Below are 24,314 nucleotides of genomic sequence, written 5' to 3'. Positions count from 1 at the left end.
ACGCCAATGCGTGAGAATGACATACATTGAATTTTAGGGAATGCATTCAGAAGTTTGTTATTATTGATTGTTTTGAAATCATTCAAATATATTACTTGCTCAAGTATTTAAATGAGAAAATGAAACAATTGAAGTTAAAGTTACAACTGAATATGAAAAAGAGTTTAAATGTACTGATAAATTTTGTTTTTTATTGTTAGAGTTTATTATTTAAATGTGGTTAATTGGTTATGTTTTGTTTAAATATTAGCTTACATATGCTATATATATAATAAATTTTATATAATTTTAATTTTAGGTAAACTCGTACGAGTTTACGATTCGAGTTTACATAGCTAAAACGAGTTTACATATTTCCGGGAATTCGGAAGATGTGTTTGAGATCTTTATTCTTGAAATTATGTTTAGTTGCTCGTTGATATATATTTGTTTTCACTGTTTCAGTTACAACTACTATGATCCCTTTGATGATGAGTCTGATGAAGATTAAGTGAGTAAAACTCTTGACAAAAATAGTGAACACTTCCACTAATTTTTATTGGCTGTTTCATTCTTACGTGGAACACATTGAATGCCTTGATCTAACTTTCACTGTTGTTTTCAGGATGCAAATTCTGGGGTGCTCCGTGCTGCAGGTAATAATGGACATGCTCTGACTGATTTATTGTTTTCTGAATGATTTCATCCTCTCCTTATTGTTATTTCTCTTTCTTAATCGATGAGTTTTGTGAATTCTAAAACATGAAAAATACAACTTCTTAATCTCAGAGACACTTTGAAAAACTTGAAGCATTGAAGATCTCCTTGGAGGACAGGTTGTGAAATGACAATTTTTGCTATCTGTCTCAGTGGTGTAGACTGTAGAGTGTAATCTTTTGTCTTCAATGACTTTCTGCTACTTATTTAATCTTATGTTTCCTCCTTTGTTATGTATTATAGAGGATTAAAAAATATTTGTTAGTTCTAAGAACATTTGTTATATGCTTTATTTCTGTCAAGTTATAGTATCTTTATTTCATACTAAAGAGGGAAAGAAAGAAAGAATAATATAGTTTAATTGAATTTTCTGGTTTGTTTTACAGAAATTTTTTGTTATTAGGTTGAAGGTTATACACATCAGCAATCACAATAGTTTTTGGTACAACTCAGTTTTCTTTCAGTTGCACTAAACTAGTGCCAAATTGGTATAAACATGTAGATCAATTGACAAATGTCAGGCTGAATGTTGTGACCCCTGTTCGAACTAAAAATCTTCCATTTTCGTGTGTGAATTTTTAAGTGTTATTGTCATTTTTTTTATCTAAAGTAATCGTCTCTGTATCTCTTTTTTTAAACAAACCTAGCAAGATGTAAACGTTTTGATTTTCGCCCCTAACATAAAAGCAAGCCTATTACAAAAGCATATAGGCCGCGAATAGAGGATGATCTGGCAACATATGACATTGCAACCAAATAAGTGTGTGTTATCTCATCAAACATTTGCCTATGAATTACCTTGGACCAAACATTTGTGATCTGTCTTTATTTTCGATTCAACCTTTGTTTGGCTTTATTTTCTGCGTTTATCTCATCGATTCATCTCAGTCTTCTTAAACTCCGTGTTAGCATCAAACATTTGCCATGTCAAGTAATAAAATTGTTTAACTATAGTGATTCATAAACCGAAAATCCACAATCTTCGTTTATGCTGTTAACAAGGTAATCGCTTTATTCCCTTTTCTCTCCTTTTGTCAAATCCACAATCTTCGTTTATGCTGTTTTTCCAATGCCTTCTATTCAACCTTTGTTTGGCTTTATTTTCTGCGTTTATCTCATCGATTTTTTTTTTCATAAGTGCGTATCAACTGTTTGTGAAAATGCCTATGAATTTTTGTTAACTTTGTTTAAGTTGAGGTAGCTTATTTTTTCCAATAAGCTTATCGTCTCCTTCTACGCATGTGAATCAGAGCTCGTTTGAATTGACTTATTTTTGACCTTATAAAAAATAATTTCTGCAAGTAAATAAGCTTTTTATGTTAATTAAGTTCTCTCAAAATTGTATCTTCATAAGCTGTTTTTTCATAAACAAGTTTATGAATAATAAATAAAATCTTATTTATTTGGATAAGTTGTTTTTAATAAGCTAAAAAAATAAGCCAATTCAAATCAGCCTTCAATGATTTTTATTTAATACTCACCATGTTTGTTTCTTTTTCGATTTAACTGTCTTCAGATTCATGTTCTTTTTATTTATTACTTTGATACAAATGAGAAGTTCATTAGCTATGAAGTACGGACACTCCTCGGATTAAGCGTGTCCCGGTGTCGGACACGTGCTGACACACCACCAACATACTACATAATTACACTGAATTACGTGATTTTCTCAAATTATTAGCGGTTTCAATGGCCGTGTCCGTGTTTGTATCCGTGCTTCATAGTTCATGAGTGCCTTGTAAATGTTTGGGAAAATGTCTAAGAATTATTGTTTGGTTGTTTTGTACTTTTTTACAATAGTGTGTCATTATTTTTTATTTTGAACAGGCTGCTACAATGTCATCATCAAATTTACATAAGCTCCAAAGACATGATATAGGTGATATGGAAGATATGATGAGTGAATTACCCGAGGCTGTTCTTCTTCATATTCTTTCTTTACTCCCTACTAAAGATGCTGTAAGAACTTCCATATTAGCTACAAAGTGGAAATACTTGTGGACACATTTATCCATCTTTGATTTTCAAGTTTCTTGTAATCCGGATGTATCAAAGCCAGAACAGGAGTCGGAAAATTGCCTCATAGATTGGGTGGACAAACTACTTCACACATCTAACCATGTAGAAAGACTTTGCGTTCAAGTACAAAATGCTGATATTGATGGAGATAAAGCTAATTCTTTGTTATCTTCAGCATTGATGCACAAACTCCTTGATCTTAAACTTTCCCTAGACCAGACATTTGCTAGGTTTGTGTTACCCAATAATTTCTCAGCATCCCAATCATTGAATAAGTTGTGCTTAGAATTTGGTTTCACTCTATATATACCTGATGGTATACGTTTCCCTAACTTGAAGACGTTATATCTTTCACATCTTTCCTTCGAAAATGAGAAGTCGGCTCAACGGCTTTTGTCTGGGTGCCCTGTCCTACAAGAGTTGACCTTGTATAATTTTTTTTGGTTGAACATAGAACAAATCAATGTTGCAATTTCCACACTAAGGAAGTTGACCATCGAGTTAAATCATTTTGATCCAAGTGATTTGCGTATTCGCAGTTTTACAATCAAATTTGATGTTCCGAATCTTTTATCTTTAAGCTACACAGCCCATCCAATTATAAAATTTGTCCTCGTTAACCCTACCTCCATAGTTGATGCATGTATTGATCTTAGGTGTTATGATCTCCAAAATCAACAGCAAAATACTAAGCAATTTGCAATTGAGCTATTGAGTCGACTTGGTAGTGTCAAATCTCTCACAATATCAAATGATACTCTTCAGGTATGTTTTACTGCTCACTTATGATCTTCATTTTTCTAAATGTTGTATAAGATAATTTATTGACAATGTTGCTTGGGTTATGTGCTTGTTTCCATTGCTTATTCTTTATGTATTACAATGATGTATCTATTTTTGTTTCCCTTACTAGTGTCTTAACTATGCAAAAGACACTCTTCATCTTTTGCCTCCGTTCTTCAATTTGACGCATCTTGATGTGCCCTTGGGGTATTTTTACCCCACCAGTGAAGTATTAGCAAGCATTTTCCACAAGACTCCTAATCTGGAAGTTCTTCACATTTCTAAGGTACATCACGTATCTTGCTTCTTCTACCATGTTTCACAGCTAATAGTAAAATTATTTCTGTTCATTGACTTGTTTATTGATTCTTGTGTAGGGATTTTTCTTATTTATGGATGAAGGATGGCCATCAAATTCATTTCCTTGGTGTTTCACATCTTCTCTCAAAGTATGTTCTATATCAGATTTTCTTGGAATTAAACCTGATATCGAAGCTGTAAAGTTTCTGTTAGAAAATGCCACAGTCTTAGGGGAGATCAACATATTCTGTTCGGAATTATTATCAAAAAATTTGGAGGAGCTTGCTTATGTCAGGAACCAATTGCAAAATTTATGCCAGGGGCGATGTGTCATTAAGTTTCGGTAAATCTTCTTTCCATTATTTATTTATTTATTTTTGTGAGAATGGATTGAATTTTTCATTTAACTGCATCACCAAACTTAGATTGTGGTTAAATGAAATAACTTCAACTAGTCAGACTACCAATACTAGTTTATAGAACTTTCACTTTGTGAATGAATTGAGTATATATCATTTGAAATACACAGATAACGTTCTGTAGCGTTAAAATCTTCTAATGATTAACGAAGTTGTAAGAATTATCACCTAGATTGATTGTTCAACAGTTAAGCCTCACTATAATCATCAATATAAATTTGTGTTCCCAAGTTGGCAACAATTTTGTGAAATGTTAAGAAAAAAAACATGTCATTTCTAACGCTCAAGTGTTAAGTCAGCTAGAGGCATTAGTAGAGAAATAAAGGAAAGAGATTCTATAGAGAAATACGGGAAAGAGATTTTGTAGAGAGGAATCTGGGAAGAGGAAGCTTTTCTGTATTGTTCTTCGTGCTGGTGGAAAGATATTGGAGGGGTAGATATGATGGCAAGGGAGCACTGGTTTCACTAGATTTTGGTTAGATGTGTGGACAGGTTTGGTTCCGTTCACCGAGAAGAAGGGTACAGTGAGCGAGGTGAGAATTAGGGAAGGTGAGGTTTGGAGGTGGTCGTTCACTTGGCATAGGAGGTTGTTCGAATGGGAGAATGAGAATTTTGCAGGTCTTATTGTCTTTACTGCAGGCAGTGCATTTATCCACGGAGGAGGATGTTTGGGTTTGGGGTCCAGATGTGTTTGGTAGTGTTTGTTCACGGAGGAGGTTGTTCGGGTGGCTCTTTTTCGTTCATCATTTATTGGCTCCGGTTTTTCTTAATGAAATCAGTTTGGACACTTCTGATTCTCATGTGTTTGGTACTTGGTAGTATTTGGAATTCTGCTGCACCCTCAAAAGTTGCAGCTTTTTTGTGGAAATTACTGCACAATCGTGTCTTGTCAAAAGACAATATGACAGTTAGGGCTGTTATCCTAGTGGGGGGTTCGATTGACTGTGCAGTTTGTGTGGGGAAGATGGAAACATCAGTGCTTCTGTTTCTTCACTGCAAGTTTGCAGCAATGGTTTGGTTTAGTGTGTTTCAGAGGCTTTGGTTGTTTTTGGTGTTGCCACCAAATTTTTCTGTCCACTTTGAATGTTTGAGTGGGGCTGCGCGATGTAAGCCATTAAGGAAAGTTTTTTGGTTAATTTGGCATACAACGGTGTGGTCAATTTGGAAGGCAATAAATGGATTTATTTTCTCTTAGATTAGGAAGGATCTCTTGGAGGTGGCGAAAAAAATCAAAGTCTTTTCTTGTAGATGGTGATTGAGCGGGAAGAAATCTTATAATTGCCTCTTCTACGAATTGTGTTGGGATCCTTGTAAGTGCTTGGAGTGATTTGGGGGTGGGGGTGTAGAAGCTGTCAGTTGTTCTTGCGTTTTTTGGCTACGGTGTTCCTGTGTTTGTGGGTAGGTGGGAGTCTTTTTGGTTTGCAGAGGCCTAGTTTTGGTTGAATGTGATGGTTTTGTGTTGGTGTCGGATATCTGACACGTTCAGAAATGTCGGTACTATAGAGATCAGAATTGATGCCTTTCTATCATATAGTGACGCTGGGCATGTATTGGTTGTCAAATACCGACTGCTGTCGAATATGATATAATTGATATGGTCCTGCTGTACGTTCTTTAGTATAAAATGTTGTCTAATTATAGCATTTGTTATAGTTCTGCTGAATAAACTATTGTTTCTGCAATCAGCGATTGATAACCTTGGCTATCGTGGAATATCTTGTGCTATAATCTGTCAATTGATGAATTTAATCTCATGAGTAGAATTTTTGCAAAAAGCTTTGGTCCCAGCTTGTTCTGAATTCGATGGATTATTGTTTGTGATTTAATTAGTGTTGTCTTGATGTGCGTGATCTGTTTCTAACATTTTGGTGTTTCAATGTGAGCAGATGAAAATCTTTGTGAAAATATTGACAGAAAAGCAATTGGAGAACGATCGTACGCTTGCGGATTACAACATTCAAACAGAATCTACACTTCATTTGGTGCTGATGGAGAGAGTTCAGGTACAATAGGTTATGTGAATTCAATATTCAGGAGAAAGTGGGTATTCCACTAAGTTTATAGTTGCTAGAAAGCAGCTTCAAGATGGTTATACTCATTATAATATGGTTTTGCTGGTTCGTGGTGGTAATGAAAATATATGCGAAGACTCTTACTAGGAGAACTATTACATTGAAGGTGGAAAGTAAGGATTCAATTGATGTATATGAATTATAAACCTGTTCCTATCAGTCTTGCTGCATATAGAAGGCTAGTTTTGACTCTTACTTTAGAAATTGCATACCTGTTTCTTTTTTTAATTTGATTTTGTTGTTCTGTGCTATTGTTAAATATTCTTTTAGTTATTTTTGAACTTCTACTGAATTGAGGTGTTGCAAGCTGATGTAAGTTAAGTAAGTCGTTGGACAAGTAACGTCACTTTTTTGGTTATCAATATTCTTTTAGTTTCTTTAGTAAATATACATTAGGAACAGGTTATAAATATACATTAGGATATTGACAGCCAAAAAAACATCATATTATTGAAGTTATAAATAAATTCCAAAGAATTCTTGGTTATGATTTAACAAAAAAATACAACTCCAAAAATAAAACAATTAGATGTCAGTGTATTTTTCTCTTTAAAACAACATCATCTCTTAACTCTTAAAATTTGCCACTAAAAGTGTTGGCAAGACTTCATTTCACTAAAAGAATTTAATGAAGACAATAGAGCAGTGTCATTAGGAGGAGTGATAGAGAAGCCAACAAACATGAGTATGACAAGGGGGGAATTTAGAGGCATAAAAAAAAAGTGGTTAAAGTATAGTAAAAACTTCTTCACTTATGTCTCCATGCTTTGATGGAAGAAACAAGCAATATCTAGAAATATATCCTTTTCTGTATCCTTTAGTCCTTCAAAACTAATTCGAAGTACATCCATAATATCTGCCCTTGGATTCTCTCTTAATCTTGCCAATACACTTCTCCTACAAAAATGATCCCAACACTTTAATTGCTAATATGCAAGACCTTTGGCATATTCGAGTACATCATCTGTCGAGTTTATGTAACCGCTCATGACATCGTCAATTTTTAAAGCTTTCCTACAAAACAATTGAAGGGCATCATTATGATTTATGAGTCGAACTTTGTAAACTTCATCTACTCCATGCTCTCTGAAGATATGGCTATCTCTAGATATTACGATGATTCTACTTCCTGTGCCTAGCCATTATCATTTCATGGCCAATTTTTCAAGTTGTTCAACTTGAACATTATCAAGAACTTCAAGAGATTTTATTTGACATAGCGTAGTTCGAATCAAATTAGATCCCATAGAAAGATTGCATATCTGAAGATTTTCTTCGTTTAGAGTTTGACAAAGAAGTTGCTTTTGCACTTCGGTTGGGCCATAGTCTCCATAAATTTTACTCACATCGTCGATAAAGCACAAGCATCAAATTGATTAGAGATTCTAGCATACAAAGCATTAACAAGAGTCCACAAATCCCTACAGCTCGAACATCATTGTCTGAGTCCAAAATAGCTTTTCTAACTCTTCAATGATTTCTCCAATCTGGATATTGTGGCCTAAAATGATAAAGCAGTTCAACAAAACAGTATAAGTTTTAGTAATAAACTTAAAAGCGTTGATTATCTTGTTGCTAACATAGAAAATACAACTTACTGATCCTTTATATTCCAGCCAGGGATTGGCTACTTGTGCTAAGGCTCCCCTCCATATTTGCAAATCCTCTAAATTTTCTTTGAATCTTGCTTCATTGATTCATGCTTCTGAAAAGCTTTTTCATAATTTCCGTTTTTCTTTCGTACCTCAGATGGACTCCCGTCATAGAAAATAGGTAGAACAATTTGTCCTGATACTTCAATACATTCAGATATTTTCATCAACTACTGAAAGCACCGGGTGAAGAGACACTTTGGATGCTACTATTAGCCATTGATATTATAAAAGCCAAAGCTAACTTGCCGAGAATGTTGATGTATTTTACACTATTGATGTGAACCCGAAAGTCTGCAATGCCAATTATTTATGTTTTCCTTGGCATTGTGGAATTTGGGATCACATCAATAGTGTATAATACAAGGAAAACATAAATAAATAGTTAGCCATTTATTTAAATAATCAATTATTAACCATCAAAATAAACCTTACACCAGTCTTACTTCAAAAAAAAAAAAAAAAAAAACAACCTTACACCAGCTTACCATCAATTCGAAAATGCGATTTCTTTGTATGACTCTGTAAATATTTGCATAACATATTTGTATCGGTACTGCTTGTACCAGTTTCATTTAGGATCCTGAATAAAACTTCTTTAACCTTTTCAAAGAAATAATAATAATGCAACTCTAAGTCTTTGTTTATGTCCTCTGACGAAAAGAAGTCTTTGTTTATATGAAATTGATCCTAAAAACTTTTTAACAGTCTTTAACTGGCCGTTTATTGGTAAAAAAACTATGTCCCTCATTGATTATCCATCAGACCACCTACCTTTTGTATACACATATCGAACCGGGCATGAAGAACTGGGGAACACCTTGGTTGTCATGAAAGAAGCATGGTGGACAAGGGATATAGGAAACCTTAAAGATGGAATTGTTAAAGACATGAGGCACTTTAGAAGAATGCAAAATGAACAGAGAGCAATATGGTTGACCATTCAAAGAGCACATACAGAGTTGACTATTGGCTTTCAACTGGTAGAAACTATAAAGAAAGAGTCCATCCATTCATAGACTTACTCATCCTTTCCAACAACAATCTTCTCTAAAGTAAGAGTCCATCCATTCATCTTGCTCACCCCTCAAGTGGAAGCTTTTTCATCCGCGTAGACTTACTCTTGCACCGCCATTGTCAAAGGCACCAACAAACACCTTGTCAAGAAGATTTTTGAAACAAGGAGGTGGTTGAAACTTTATTGAACCTCGGCCTGACACCATTGTTGGGTCACAAGGAGAGCTCGAGGGATCATCCACGCGTTGGGCCCATAATAACCATACCAGTGATTTGGACACCAAATTTTTACTCGAAACTTTAAGGCATTGAGAGTGCCCAACCTCTATTTTTCTAAGCAATGCGAAATTTTTAACTTCCATTTGCTACACAACAAGAGATGTGCTTCAAGGATGTCTATCTATTTCAAAAGCCTCTGGTGACCAAGGTGTCTTGGGCTAAGAATATATGGAGTTCTTCTATTCCTCCTTCTAAATCTCTTTTGTTTTGGAGGCTGTTTCATTACAAAGTTCCTATTGATGATAATTTAACGGTTAAAGGTTACAACCCCATGTGTTGCTTGCTCGCGTTGCAAGCATGAAGAATCTAACAATCATTTGTTTTTTCGATTGTGATTTTGCAGGTCAATTTTCATGTTAGATTATTTACCTTTTCAATATGCATACGGACACCGGTAACATGTATACTGTGAATGAGCTTTGTAATAAATCTTGGTCATCGTAATGTGAAGTGGTGGTCATTCAGCCATTATCAATGTGATAAATATCATATGGTAATGTAGAAACAAGCAATTATTTAATGGTGTCAAAGTTAATTCGAAGACCACTGCTAACTTAGGGTGTTCTAACACTTTATTGTCTGGGAATCATACCAATGCGCATTCTTATTCTAACATGTAGGAATTTGAGATTTTAAGAGTTTTCTTTGTCTAGGATCATGCGCCTAATGCTTCTCGCATCAAGGCGGTTTTATGGTATCCCCCATCCTTAGTTGGGTCAAGTGTAATATTGATGGTTCTATTAAGGGTTGTTTCCGACCTGCAACTTGTAGTGGGATTTTTAGGGATGAGGATGCTTAAATTTAGGTTGCGGTCAATATGCATAACACCACCTCCTTTGAAGCCGAGTTTCATGACTTGATGTATGAAATTGAGATATCTTATAAGAAGAATTGAAAGCTATAATTGTTGGTGGGTCTTCTCATGCCAATTTGATGCAACTAATTCATGAGCTTAAGTCGCTCAAACTTCAAAGGCTTAATGGTAATTAATAAGGCCAATAAGCATGTTCTTTGTTGTTTTTGAATAAGTAAGTGATTTGAATGTAAATCTCAATAATTTGTAGGGTGTATTTTTGCTTACAATCAAGGAGTTAACTTGTTGCAAATTGAAATTGACTTCAGGTTTATTCGATTTGGGATCTGATGTCTAAAAACCATGTAAACCTTGATCAATTATTTTTTACATACTTCACCGGACACAATATTTGTATCACAGTAATAAATAATCTTACCCAAAAAATAAATAAATATTAGTTCGTCAATTCTAAGAAAGTCATCGCAACACCTTTCAGTGTGAGCACAAAGTGTTTACACTTGATCGGTCCCTGCGCCTGATGATAATTGAGGACGGTGTCAAATGTTCTACATGTTTGTCGCGATCACCTGATCAATCATAAAATTGTAGTTTTGGTGACTTCTCGGTGACACGTGGTATGAGAAATTTACTATCCTTCTCGTAAATGGGACAAGTTTGTGGTGACAACGACGCCACTCAAGATAATACTTTTCGTGTCTTCGATGATTATGGCGGGGAGGATCTACGGCTTAGCCGCGGTAGTGGAGCCTCTCTACGACCGCGATGAGAAGGGGACCAGCTATTGCTTCCTTCTTCAGAATCACCTGGATACTTATCCCTATTTCGTGGTTACTTCGTTAGAACGGACATAGTGTCCGCGACGTTGTCGGAGTAATGTTTTGTTCATTGCATTGTGCAACCTCGATCTACGTACCAATCTCTTTCGAAATCTTCTCGTGATTTTGCTCCACGCGTCCTAACCTTTCATTTTGCTGCTAAATCGTATTAATCACGTTTCACAAGCGAAAAGTTTTTTGGACCTGTAGTCTGAAGACCTGAAGGTGTTAAACCCGTTGGATATAGATGAGTTTTTGTGAGAAAACAAAATGAGAATGGTGAAATTGTGAGATACATAACTCGGCTTGTTGCCCAAGGATTTTCACAAAGACCTAGAATTGATTTTGATGAGACATATTCATCTCTAGTGGATGAATATACTTTTCGATACTTAATTAGTCTTGTAGCACATGAAGGGCTCAAATTGCACATGATGGATGTTGTTACAGCTTATTTATATGGATCACTTGATAGTGACATTTACATGAAACTCCGAGAACGATTTAATTTGCCTGAGACACATTGTCTTAGATCTCGAGAAGACTATTCCATCAACTTGAATAAGTATTTATATGGGCTAAAATAATCAGGGCACATGTGGTATAATCACGTCAGTGAATATTTGATTAAAGAGGGAATATACAAATGACTATAGATTGTTTAAAGAAAGAGTTTGAGGTGAAGGGCTTGGGAAGGACAAAATTTTGTTTGGGATTACAAATTGAGCATTTGAATAATGGAATATTTGTGCATCAAGAAGCTTATGTTGCAAAAGTATTAAAACGTTTCTTTATGGACAAATCCCATCTATTGTCTACTCCAATGTTTGTTAGATCACTGGATGTGGAGAAAGATCCTTTCATACCACAAGAAGAGGGTGAAGAAATATTTGGTCCTGAAGTACCATATCTAAGTGCAATTGGAGCACTAGTGTACCTTGTTAATTATACACGTCCTGATATCTGTCAATCTACTATCAAGGTATTGGAACAGAGTCAAGCATATATTTCGTTACCTTAGAGGTACAATAGACATGGGTTTGTTTTATTCAAAAGTACCAAAATTTGAATTAACAGGTTATGCAGATGCAGGTTATTTGTTAGGTCCTCATAATGGAATATAACAAATAGGTAACTTGTTTAACTGTGGAGGTACAACCATTTCATGGAGATCCGTGAAACAAACCATAACAACATCATCAAATCATGCTGAACTCTTAGCACTACATGAGGCGAGTCGAGAGTGTATTTGTTAAGGTCTCTAATTCCACACATACAAGAGAGTTGTGGTTTATCTATCGGGAGAACATATGCAACAATTATTTATGAAGATAATATTGCATGCATTGCTCAGTTGAAAGGTTACATTAAAGGAGATCGAACAAAACATATTTCTCCTAAGTTCTTTTTCACGCATGATCTTTAGAAGAATGGTGATATAAGCATTCAACAAATTCGTTCTTGTAATAATCTTGCAGATATTTTCACAAAGTCAGTCCCAAGCAGAGTTTTTGAACAACTGATACAAAAAAGTGGTCTTCGTCGACTCAGAGATGGTTGTATTGTTGAGGGGGAGAAATCAGTGTATCATTAAAAGGATATTGTATTCTTTTTCCTTCACTAGAATTTTTTTCCATTGAGTTTTTTTTCTAGTAAAGTTTTAATGAGGCATATCATGTTGGACATGCAAAGGGGAGTGTTATGAATAAATGACTTTAGTGGATGTCCGTCCTTAGTCTTCCACCTTCCTATAACCCCCATTAGTGAGTGAATATATAGTTAGTGGACCTTAATTATTTTGATCACTCAGCTATTCATTTTGTATCTTATAAATAGGACTCATATTGTAGTGTCCTATAAATAGGGCTCATATTGTAGTGTAAATGCACACTTGTGAAGAGAATAATACAAAAGCTTTCATCTTCTTCTTTTTTAATCTTCTACTTTTGAGTTTTTATATATATATATATATATATATATATATATGGGGTTTGCTAGAACACACCCACTAGTTTTTATGTGGGAGTCTTTTAGCAAAGCTACACTTAAGGTGTATTTAACCACTTTTTAGTTATTCACTTGTTAAAATACTCCTTCTAAAAAATAAGTGGGTGTATTCCAGCAAATGCCTATAGGATTTGCTAGAACACACCCACTTGTTTTTTTAGAAGGTGTGTTATAGCAACATATACCTTAAGATGTATTTATTAAAATTTTAGTTATAACTTGCTAAAACACTCCTATATAAAAACTAGTAGGTATGTTCTAGCAAATCCCTATATATATATATATATATATATATATATATATATATATATTAACTAAAAGCATAACAAATGACGCCAGGACACTTGCTAAAACGTTTAAAAAAGACATTTTATCTTAGAAATTATGTATTCAACACACTAAAACTTTGAAAACAACTTTTAACTTAAAACTCATCATATATTTTCTCTTTAACAAGTACTCCAAGCACATGAATCTTATGAAAATTAATAAGCTAAAAACTATAGACACATCGATCAGCATGGAACATTATTTTGCTTATAAAAATTGTTTTGTTGACGAATCCTCTGTTTCGAAAAACTCCTCAAACAAGTATTTTATTTTCTTTTTGGAGATAAAGAAGAAGGAAAGCATTAATTAAGTACCTCAGAAATATAAAATGTACTAACGTGGGTCGCATGGAACATTAATTAATCAATAAATCTAGGTAGTACAAAATTTCTCATTGACCTTGAACAAAAAAAATAAATTTCTGATTGGCCGAATCTTATACAGTGAAATCTGGTTCTGAGAATCTGCTTTTATTTATGTTTCATATTCATATGGTACCAAGTCTTACTATAATTTTTTTCTTTTTAAGAAAGGTCTTTGGTTGTCGGGTCTCGAATCAAGTTTCTCGAGGTTGAAGAAAGGTCCGTCTATAACTATAAATGTTCTTGTTAACCACAACGTATGTATTGCATACTCTAACTATTTTATTATAGATTTGTATTGAATTCAATAATATTTTAACTTTTAAAAAGTTAAATTCATTATTTTTCATTGCTTTTCAATGCAATATTTTTATTTTATCCTTCTTAAAAAAAAAAAAAAAATCTATATCCTCTTAAGCAATGCCCTAAAGACACTTTTTAGCATTTCATTTTATTATAAGTCGTTTTGATATTTTTACACATCTTAAGAAATGTAGTTAATTTTGTATTGTAAAAAGAATCTTGAATTTCGTTTTGGTCTCATAATTATTAAAAGTTTCGTTTTAGTCCTTCAAATATGCTTTCCGTCGGACAACACATTGTTAATTTTAACTAAAAATGTCCAAGGTATACTAACATTGTAGGTTTCCTACATTAGATCTTATTAATTTATTTAATTTTTTGAAACAAAATAGACTCTTATATCATGTAATAAGACTATTGAATCTAACAGTGAACCATCAAAAAATGAAGTTTCTCTTCTTCATCACAAGCACCAAAATAGACTAACTATAAGTGTTCTTATTAACCAACAAAATAGACTATTCTTCATTTTCATCACCTTCATCCATCTTCATACACATTTAAAAAAAAATGTAAGAACAGGTCAAAAGCTTCATCCATCTTTATACACTTCCTAATTTAATAGAAATCATGTGCAACATTTCTCTTAAAAAAACTCAGAAAAAATAAATTTATTATGGGAATCTTTCGTGTCTTCACATTCATTCATATTCTTACTCATTAAATTCATTCATTCATATACATCAGAAGCAGTATCTCCAACCTCCAAAGAGATAAAATGGCGATACAGTCTCACGAAGCCGAAGCCAATAACCTAAAGGTTATTTTCATTCCCTTCTCAGCTACAAGTCACATCATCCCATTGGTTGAAATGTCATGGCTATTTGCCATGCATGGTGTAGACTCCACCATAGTCACCACTGCAGGCAATGCTGGGATTTTTCAAAAGTCTATCGACCATGATTTCAATCGTGGTCGACCCATAAAAACACATGTTCTGGAGTTTCCAGCCAAGCAAGTCAACCTTTCAGTTGTAACAGAAACCTTCAACACTGATACTCCTCTTACAGAAGCTGCAAAATTCCAAGAGGGGTTCGTAATGCTGCAGTCGCTAATAGAGAATTACTTGTTGGGGGAGTTAGAAGTTGATTGCATAGTTAGTGACTTGTGTCATCCTTGGACTGTGGAAGTTGCAAGCAAGTTAGGTATTCCAAGAATTGTTTTCTCTCCTGCGAGCATTTTCTCTCGCTGTGCCGAGCTCTTGTTTGAAAAACATAGAGCTCACAACGAAGTGGAATCTGATTATGATAAGTTCACAATCGTAGGGTTTCCACATAAGTTTGAGATGTCTAGATCGCAGTTACCAGATTGGATGAAAAAGCCATCCATGTATGGAATGATAATCAAGGTGATCACTTAACTTGAAATTTTAATATACTTTCATACAAAGAATAACTTTTATTTGAATAAATGCAAGTTGGTAGTTGTTATTTGAAAAAACCAACCATGTCTGGAGAGATAGTGAAGGTGATCACTTAATTCGAAATTTTATTTATAGTGTTTTTAGAAAATATATTCAAAGAATAATTTTTATTTGATATATAAATGCAAGTTGTTGTTATTTGTTGTGTTAAAATCCTATTTGTGATCTACTATGTCATAAAATAGATTAAATAATATTGTTTTGAAAGAATCATGAATTGTTTTGCAACAAAATATGCAAGGAGAATGATTATATAATGTGACATTGTGCTAATTAATCACCCAGTTTTTTTTTATGAAGGCGCTCAATGATTCAGCAAGGAAAAGCTATCACTACAACATTTTCATCTTACGACAACGGCAAAAAAGCGTAGCAAAATGTGAAAAAACTGTTGCTGTTGTCTACCAGAACGCTTTTCTGTCTGTGGCAAACTGAGGCGTTGTCTTATCTTTCCAGAACGGTTTTCTTTACAAAGGGCAACGATGTGGGATTAACCGTAGTTTTAGTGTCTAAAAGAAAACGGTTTTCAAAGGTAAAAACAACAACGTTATTTTTCCGTTATGAAGAACAAAAGTGTAGCAATAGGTATTCTTTGGAAACGCTTTTCTAAGGGATGTCGCTACGCCTCTCACCGTTGTTATTGCGAAAACCGTTCTGGAAGACCTTTATCTAATTGCCTTTATATAAGTACCCCCAACAGCCAAAAAGTGTTGCAAAACACTTTTTTTTCAAAAAAAAATTATCTCGTAAATAAATTAAAAAAGAAAATAAAGTCTGAAAAAAGCAATAACATAGATAAAAAAAGAACTTTATTAATATAAAATTGTAATCTGATACTAAATAAATATATTACAGAAAATGAAATAGCTGTCGATCATCATTGATCACAATGAAAGTAACATTTACACAATTACATACGTAATAATATTTTTGGATTTCTAATGAATACCCTTAGAGATAATGACAATTATCATTAATCACATTCAATATAACATCTTCAACGTGACCACCAATATCCATCAGGAAAACAAAAAAACAAGCATCAAATTTATATATCTTCATCTTGTTCTTCCAAATCTTGAAATTCTTCGTCCATATCATCAATATTCTTCTAGAATAAAATGAAAATGTTCAATAAGTTATGTGTACAAAAATTCCCTTGGACAATACAAATTCCAAACATGGTAATAGCAAATAGAGGCAAAGAACCATACACGGGTAAACTAAAATATTATATTTGAGCACATAAGATTATTACTTTTCTATATCATAAGAAACTTAAACAGATCAAAACAAAGAGAAAGAGATGAAAACCTTATTTATTTTTTGCTTTAGATGTATCAACTTGCCGAGCCTCATTGAAGGCTACAAAATTGATGATTAACCTGCCAATAATAATAATAAATCAGTGAGAAAACACAAATGCAACAAAATAATTAAGGCAATATCGGTGAGATAACACAAATACAGCAATATAGGAAACCAATTGAGATATACAGGACACCGAGTTAGATTTTCAATGTAAATCTCTTGACGTTCAGGTGTCACTCCTTTTCCCTTTTCATCTAAAAACCAAAGAAACAAGTTATATGTTTATTTTTATGAGGTTTGAAAGGAACTTATGCAGTTTGAGAATAGATTTGAAAGCAGGTAAACAATTTTTAAACAAGTGACTATCCAACACTCAAAATCACCCAACACCCATGTTTGTTCACACACAACATATCAATTCAATTCAGCCCATCACAATCAAAAGAATATATCTTATATGTCAAAGTCAGAAAAATATAAAACCAGTATCACAGCAACATAGTATATGATAAAAAGAAGTAGCTCAATTAACATATTCATTCCACCTTATAGCTGTAATTCAAAAAGAATTTGCCACTGAAAAAGAAACATCTCACATACAGTTTAAAAATATATATATATATTACAATTCTATAGTTTCCAATTAACCAAATTATAAAATATTATTAAAAACCAAGTAAGCAAATGAGAAAAGTCACGACCTCCAAAATTTAGTTATGGAACAAGAACATGTTAGTGCTTCAATTATATGGCATGTTCACAAGGTACTTAAATTCACTCTAACTATCACATGTTTGTTCTATAATAACAGCACCATAAACTTTTCAAACTAGTATCAATTAGAGATTGCTCCATTGTTTCAAACATAGTCATAAACTAGTAGTGATAGAGACACGTCACACCTGGCAAGACACAACACAAACTCAACTCTGAATATCCATATACTTCTTGGTAAATTGCACACATCAACAATGAAATGAAGTTCCTATGACATCATAAAAAATTAACACCAATAACTTTGTATTTAAGCTGATCAAAATTTTCATCCGTGAAGAATACTAGCAAATATGTGTATAATATATTATAAAATTCACTAAACTTAATTTGATTTAATTTTAGTTGCAGGCCTTTGAAGTAAAATACACAATTTGTACAAGGGGTGAATACTAAACAATGATTACATAGTTAAGATTTTTACCTGCATGCCACATGTTGGTTTAACATCAAAGCTTGTCAAATACTGACAAAAGCTTATAAGACATTGAGTGTATATGAGTAGTCCATGAATATGTATTCCACTCTTTTCAAACTTCAAAATTACATGTTCTTTCTCGGCAGGAAAAATATTAAGAGACGTATTAACAACAACTTTTTGTTAATGTTCCTGATGAAGATAAAAACAAAGCTTGTAGAAACAAATATCCGTTGGATGCTCTCATGTGGCATTTCCTCAACCAACAAGCATATACCTATGAAGAAGCAATTAAAAAATGAATATGCCAGAATCAAATATCAGAAAACACCATGAATAACACAAATTTTAGCAAACCAATAACCATAAAATTCCCAAATCAGAACTTTAACACAAGCAAAATCATTCTAAAAAAAAAAAAGGCATTAGATCTCATATTAGAAGACAGATGTGAATATTAAAGTTTTCAAAAATGGGGATTTTGGGTTTTTACAAAATCTCTCCCGATATGTGAAGAGGAAAAACGACTACAAGGAAGAAAGGAGATGACGGTGGCTCTCTCACATGACAACAAAGGAAACGGAAGGATACTATTTTCAACTCCTAAGCATAAGCAAGTATATCTTTTTTAATTCTTTTCAGCAACGTGTAGACTCCATCTACTTTGAATTAATTCTATTGACTTATATATGGTACAAATATCAAACTTATTTGGGCCAGGAAAAAAGAGGAAGAACATAAAATAAGCAATCTACAAGAAAAAAATGAAAGCTGGTTATGTAGTACCTTATGTTTGGAACCTAATTTCTTGTAATCACCAGGATCTAATCCCTTGCAGTCAATCTTCACAAAACGACTTCGTCCAAAAGCATCTCCAGCATCCTTTACAAGCATTATGTATACTCCATTTTTGACTGCAACAAGACAGAAGTAAATGAGATATTTAAATAAAGAAATAAAATCTATAACCAATGTCTTAGAAAATATGAACGAACACCAAAGAAATTGAAATCAACAAAAACTTTGCAGACAATATTCAAATAAGCTTGAAATAAGCTTGGCACCCACCATTTACTCTACTAATCAAGAGTGTGCTAAAACAGTTAACAAATAAGATTGACATAAGATAACATATTTCCCTAGCAGACAGTATTACTGCTAAACCAGCTTCCAACACAAGTTGTCGTTCCTTTATTTGCAATTTTGGAAACTTCTTTCTCTGCAATTTATCAAGAATTCTTCCCACTACTAGAAGTCAATTTCTTCTTATTGTTGTTCCTTGGTCCGATTATATAGTGGATTCCCATCATAATGACTACTGACTGATAAATGCATAAAAATATGTATATCAGGGAAATGCAATTATCTAAAATCTAGAACTAGAATTCTATCTATGACCATTCCAAGGTTGATAGGAGCTAAGTCTTAGTGTCATTGGTTACATAAATCTATCCCAAAACATTTAAAAGTGAAAACTTAAAATAACAAAAATCATCATCATTTTATAATTCAAGCCAGTTTCCAATTGCCTCAAAAACAACCTATTACAGTTATACAATCAATGAAAATCAAGAATGAACGAAAAGGAACTGACCCAAAATTTCCATTTCAAATCAGCATTAGCTGCTTGTAGAAACCGATTCTTCTTTTCAAAAATCAAAAACATCTTCACCTACTAAGAGTTGAAAAAACACTGAAATAAACCATCACAAAGTTAGGGATTTGACAAAAAAAAAAAAAAACTTCGTAAGAAACAAAAAATTGAAAAGGAAACAAGCTCAGAATAACTCACAAAGGGCTCTTTTAATAGTTATTTTGGTGTTGCTAATGGCGCTCCATCACAGTCGAGGTCATGTCCTTCTATGTCATAAATACGTTTTTCGGCAACTTCAAAAGAGGCGAGAGAGGAAGAAGAGACCATAAAGGAAGAAGAGACGAAGAAGATCAAGATTTGTATGTGGATATCAAATATAGCCATAGATCTAACACTAGAATCATCACTAAGTTGTACATAATTGTTTTCACTATTCTTAATCCCAATTTTTCATTAAAATCAAAAGCACCAAATCTAACATTCTCCCAAATCAACATCTAACAATGAAAAACATAACATTCTCAAATTTTCAGCATAAAATCCCAACAAAAATAAAATAAATGAATCAAAAAATAGTTATCACGCAACTTATACAAAAAATAGTTATCATGCAATTTACACAAGTTTCTATTGATTTGTCTATTGTTAAGAGATCTAAGACCTCTTTTCTTTTCTAGTAGTCTATTTGTTTCACCATAAAACAAGTAAGTAAAATTTTTTCAAGTAGTACCTACAAGAGTACTTGAACAACATGCTTTTCATTGGTGTGATGAACTCAAAATGCATCTGCTTAGCTATCTCACTCTGTAAAATCAAAACCCCCAAAAGTTATGAAACTAAAACAGTAAATCAACTGAAACAACACAAATTGGATGAAATAAATTGGATCATTATGTAACTCTACAAGAAATAACCATACATGTATATATCCCTCATCATATCTAACACAGCAAGCAAATTTTAAACCAAGAAAAACAAAGCATACTATAAAAAAAATACCCAATACCTGAAATTTCTTCAAGAATCTCCTCAAAGTCACAATAAATTTAAGATTTAATGAACAAGAGAAAAACCAAAACCTAACAAAAATAAAAATCTAAGTATGAGTTTTTTTAGAACGAAATAATAGAGATTTTGCGGTTTTTACATATGTGATGTATACATATTGTTGTTTTTGGGGGGTTTTAGAACATAAATACAACAATTGTCGAAAATCAGTACAATTGTCGATAACACACCAAGCCAGCAAAAGGGTTTTGAATCAAAGAAGACTTACCGTGATAAGGTCGGGAAGAATACAGAAACATGTGCGAGCAATCAAAAAGGTTTCAAATGGGTTGAGGATTCGAATGGTTTCTGCATGAGTTTCAAAGGGGTTCTGAGATTCGAATTGGTTCGAATCGGTTGAAGCTTTTGAGATTTTCGAATGGGTTGAAGAATTATGATTTTCAAGTGGGTTGAAGATTTCGGAGTTTCGAAAGTTCGCAGAAGATTAAGGGTCCCAACGGATTGAATCTTTTGAGATTTTCGTTTGGCTTATGAGGTTCGAATGGGTTGAGCGTTTGAACGGAAAGTGAGCTTCTGAGAATAGCTTATGCGTTTGGTTTTGGTTTTTCTTGATTAATTGAGTTTTTTTTTTTTAAGAGGAAATTGTTTTTTTTTTTTTTTGACTAGAGGGCTGTTGGGTATTTTTCGAGGAAAATTATCTTTCATCAAAAATAGCGCTAATTATTAGTTTTTTAAAATAGTAATTTTTTTTTTGTTATATTAAGATTTTTTGTTATAGTTTTTAAGAACGGTATTTAACAAAGTAGTTACTCATACTTTTATTAAAAATAATTAAAAATTATACTAGAACGGTTAATACGTGTTGACGAAAATAACAAACAAAAATCCGTTCTCGTTTCTTATACCACAACGCTTTCGAGTTGTTACGAATAAATTGAAAAAATATTATACCCTATTACAACAGAATCAGAAAATCGTTGTTCATGGGACTCTACCAAAACGGTTTTTTTACCTTCCAAAATTTAGGCGTTGTCGTAGGGCCAAAATGTTGTAGTGTATGGTGGAATATTTAATAGCTTTTACGATTTCGAGGGTGCTTATGAGGAGCATTACAAGAATGCATTTGGAACAAAGTGTTGGGGCATAGGACCAGTTTCATTATGGGCAAATCAAGATGTTTCCGACAACGACGAAAGTGGAGGCACAAAAGTAGAAGAAGGAAATAATGACTTGCTTAAATGGCTTAACTCTAAGAAAGAGAATTCTGTTCTCTATCTAAGTTTTGGCAGCTTAAACAAGTTCCCAACATCTCAACTCATTGAAATAGCTCATGCACTTGAAGCTTCAAGCCATGATTTCATTTGGGTTGTTCGTAAGAATAATGATAAAGAAGGTGAAGGATTTATGGAGGAGTTTGAAAAGAGAGTGAAAGAAAGCAATAAGGGTTATTTGATATGGGGTTGGGCACCACAAATGTTGATACTTGAAAATAAAGCTATTGGAGGAATTGTGACTCATTGTGGTTGGAGCACAATAATGGAAAGCATTAAAGTTGGGTTATCTATGGTGAGTTGGCCTTTGTTTGCTGATCAATTTTTTAATGAGAAGATTATTATTGATGTGTTGAGAATTGGGGTGTCTGTTGGGGCTAAAGAATGGAGAAATTGGAATGAGTTTGGGAGTGAGGTTGTGAAAAGGGAAGAAATTGGAAAGGCTATTGCTTTGGTGATGGAAAATGGAAAAGAATCTGAGGAGATGAGATTAAGAGCCAAAGCTTTGAGTGAGAATGCAAAGAAAGCTATACTTGTTGGTGGGTCTTCTCATGCCAATTTGATGCAACTCATTCATGAGCTTAAGTCACTCAAACTTCAAAGGCTCAAGGCCAATACAAAAGATCTTTGATGTTTTAAAATAAGTGATTTGAATGCAAATCTCAATTATTTGGTATTGTGTGGAAGTATCTTCGAACTTTGGAGGGTGGGTTTTGGTTTACACTCAAGGAGTTGACTTGTTGCAAAATGAAATGACTTCCAAGTTTATTTGATTCGGGATTTGATGTCTAAAAACCATGTAAACTTAATGATGTTATGTTGTACTTTCTTCATTCATTTTGAAAAAAGATATTTTAGGTCTTTCTTTTATTTTTATTTTTGGTATTAACAAGTAAAGTGAAAGAAGGATCTTAGTAATCTAGGATTGGAATTCTTCTCAAACATGTCTTTTTCTTGCAAGTATCGGAATAGCGTCGTCACCTTTTCAAGAGTAATCTCTAGATCATCTTCGCTAACTCCCTTTAGTTCCTTTCTAAGCTTATCGTCTACAAATAGTGAAATGTACTCTGGAGAACAAGGGTTTAAGTTAATGAAAAATTCGAACGAGGAATTCAAAGCATTTTGGAACAAATTGTTATTTCTAAATTCCAAGTTTATAATTTTCTCGTATTCATATTTCTCATTAACACCAGAAATCGTCCTAGTTACAAAATGGAACTATGACCTAACACATTGATTTTCTTACAAAGTATATAAAATATATTAGGTATCATCTACAGAGCATCAGGTTGTCTAATAAAGATGAGTGTCGAATGACACTATCCAAACAAAGACCACACTAAAGCTTTAGGGAGATGAAACTTATCAGAGGGTTAAATATATTTTATCCATGTTAGTCAGAAGGATCCGACTCCTCTAAAGTGAGAATTCTCTTTATCCGTTATCATCCTCCGGTTCAAATTAGAAACCTGAGCTTGCACGAATCGTATCTCCCTTAATCGATATTTTTATATATAAAAAATAAAATGAAAGAGCCAACCAACTCAATAAACTAATTACATTCATGCAATTGTCAACAAACTCTCATAAACTAATTAATTCATGCAATTGGTTTACATCAAATACTTCATAGTTCTGTCAGTTCACACAGTGCCAAACATCAAGTTGCTTCCTAGATTTCTTAATCCTCACTATTGAGGCCTGTCTAAGTCACTCTCTCTATACTAAAATGTACTCTGCAGAAATGTACTCTGAGTTTTTTTTGTTTTTTTTTTACAAATAAAAATTATTTTTTTTAAAAAAAATCCCGAAGCCAATGACAAAGTGACACGTGTCCCAGAGTTAACACGTGTCACCTTGTCATTGGTTCTGGGAATTTTTTACAAAAAAATTAAATATATATATTTAAAAAAATTAAAAAAAAATTAACGGAAACCTAACAAAAGGGACCAAAACTAATGACAAGGTGACACGTGTCCACACTTAAAAGTTTTTTATTAAAACTAACGGAAACCTAACAAAAGGGACCAAAACGAGACTAAAAAAAAACTTAAAATTCTCAAACAATCCTTTTTTTAGTTAAGGGACCAAAGCGATACAAATTAAATAGTTAAGGAACCAAAAGAGCATTTAAGCCATAAAAATATGATAAATTTTTATGTTGACCTTATATAAAAATAGTGTTTTGTTGTAGCATTTTTCATTTAATTTTACTCTTCACTTAAGTATCTTTTACGGTTTTATCATCTTTTGTCAACAAAATCAATAAAAACACAAAAACAAACATGTAAGTGTCAGTCTTTTTTTTTTATTGTGATTTATTTTTTAAAAAAAATAAGTGATAATCATTCATTCAAAATGATAGAGTACATTGATACAATACAAATTCACTAAAAACAAAAAGGATGACTTGTGAACAAACTCATAACATTTATGTTAATATATAAAATGGCAAAGTACAAAAGCCTACACATATGACTATATTCATGTATCCAGAATACCATGTCTTCAGATCTGCAACATGGACGATGATAAAGTCATTAATTGGATCTGCATTGGATCGAAGATGATCAGACAATTTGAA

General features: G+C 33.1%; 2 protein-coding genes and 2 long non-coding RNA genes across 14 annotated transcripts; 2 read left to right on the top strand and 2 right to left on the bottom strand.

Moving 5' to 3' along the window:
* The first annotated feature begins 337 nt into the window (after positions 1–337).
* LOC112416760 (F-box/LRR-repeat protein At4g14103) lies at positions 338–6,653 on the top strand. Of its 3 annotated transcripts, none has more exons than XM_024771238.2 (7): positions 338–490; positions 605–635; positions 2,524–2,945; positions 3,372–3,480; positions 3,629–3,784; positions 3,876–4,141; positions 6,104–6,647. In XM_024771238.2, the coding sequence occupies exons 1-7, from the start codon at positions 456–458 to the stop codon at positions 6,105–6,107; spliced, it is 1,023 nt and encodes a 340-aa protein (XP_024627006.2). In that variant the 5' UTR covers positions 338–455; the 3' UTR covers positions 6,108–6,647. The 3 variants fall into 3 exon arrangements, with proteins under 3 accessions (XP_024627006.2, XP_024627003.2, XP_039684118.1); XM_039828184.1 differs by adding an exon at positions 769–1,698 and having other exon boundaries at positions 384–490; positions 2,524–3,480; XM_024771235.2 differs by having other exon boundaries at positions 2,524–3,480; positions 6,104–6,653.
* Positions 6,654–6,807: 154 nt separating this feature from the next.
* Positions 6,808–8,961, bottom strand: LOC112416761 (uncharacterized). Its single transcript, XR_003007183.2, has 2 exons — positions 7,888–8,961; positions 6,808–7,790 (listed from the first exon to the last, which is right to left on the bottom strand). It is a non-coding gene; the product is annotated as an uncharacterized lncRNA (long non-coding RNA).
* A 5,322-nt stretch (positions 8,962–14,283) lies between these two features.
* On the top strand, positions 14,284–22,588 carry LOC25498102 (soyasapogenol B glucuronide galactosyltransferase). Its single transcript, XM_039828047.1, has 3 exons — positions 14,284–15,279; positions 15,655–15,679; positions 21,514–22,588. Exons 1-3 carry the CDS (start codon positions 14,650–14,652, stop codon positions 22,359–22,361), a joined length of 1,503 nt encoding a protein of 500 aa, XP_039683981.1. The 5' UTR covers positions 14,284–14,649; the 3' UTR covers positions 22,362–22,588.
* Positions 16,173–21,595, bottom strand: LOC25498101 (uncharacterized). Of its 9 annotated transcripts, none has more exons than XR_005643113.1 (5): positions 20,458–20,718; positions 20,182–20,255; positions 17,864–19,744; positions 16,669–17,650; positions 16,173–16,465 (listed from the first exon to the last, which is right to left on the bottom strand). It is a non-coding gene; the product is annotated as an uncharacterized lncRNA (long non-coding RNA). The 9 variants fall into 9 exon arrangements; XR_005643114.1 differs by having other exon boundaries at positions 16,669–18,134; positions 18,351–19,744; XR_005643111.1 differs by having other exon boundaries at positions 16,669–18,134; positions 18,644–19,744.
* Positions 22,589–24,314: the final 1,726 nt, after the last annotated feature.

This window comes from Medicago truncatula, chromosome 7 (genome assembly GCF_003473485.1).
Source record: "Medicago truncatula cultivar Jemalong A17 chromosome 7, MtrunA17r5.0-ANR, whole genome shotgun sequence".
In the NCBI taxonomy this organism is placed as follows: Eukaryota; Viridiplantae; Streptophyta; class Magnoliopsida; order Fabales; family Fabaceae; genus Medicago; species Medicago truncatula.
Note: the sequence above shows the minus strand (reverse complement) of the source record. Positions and strands in the feature narration are given on the sequence as shown.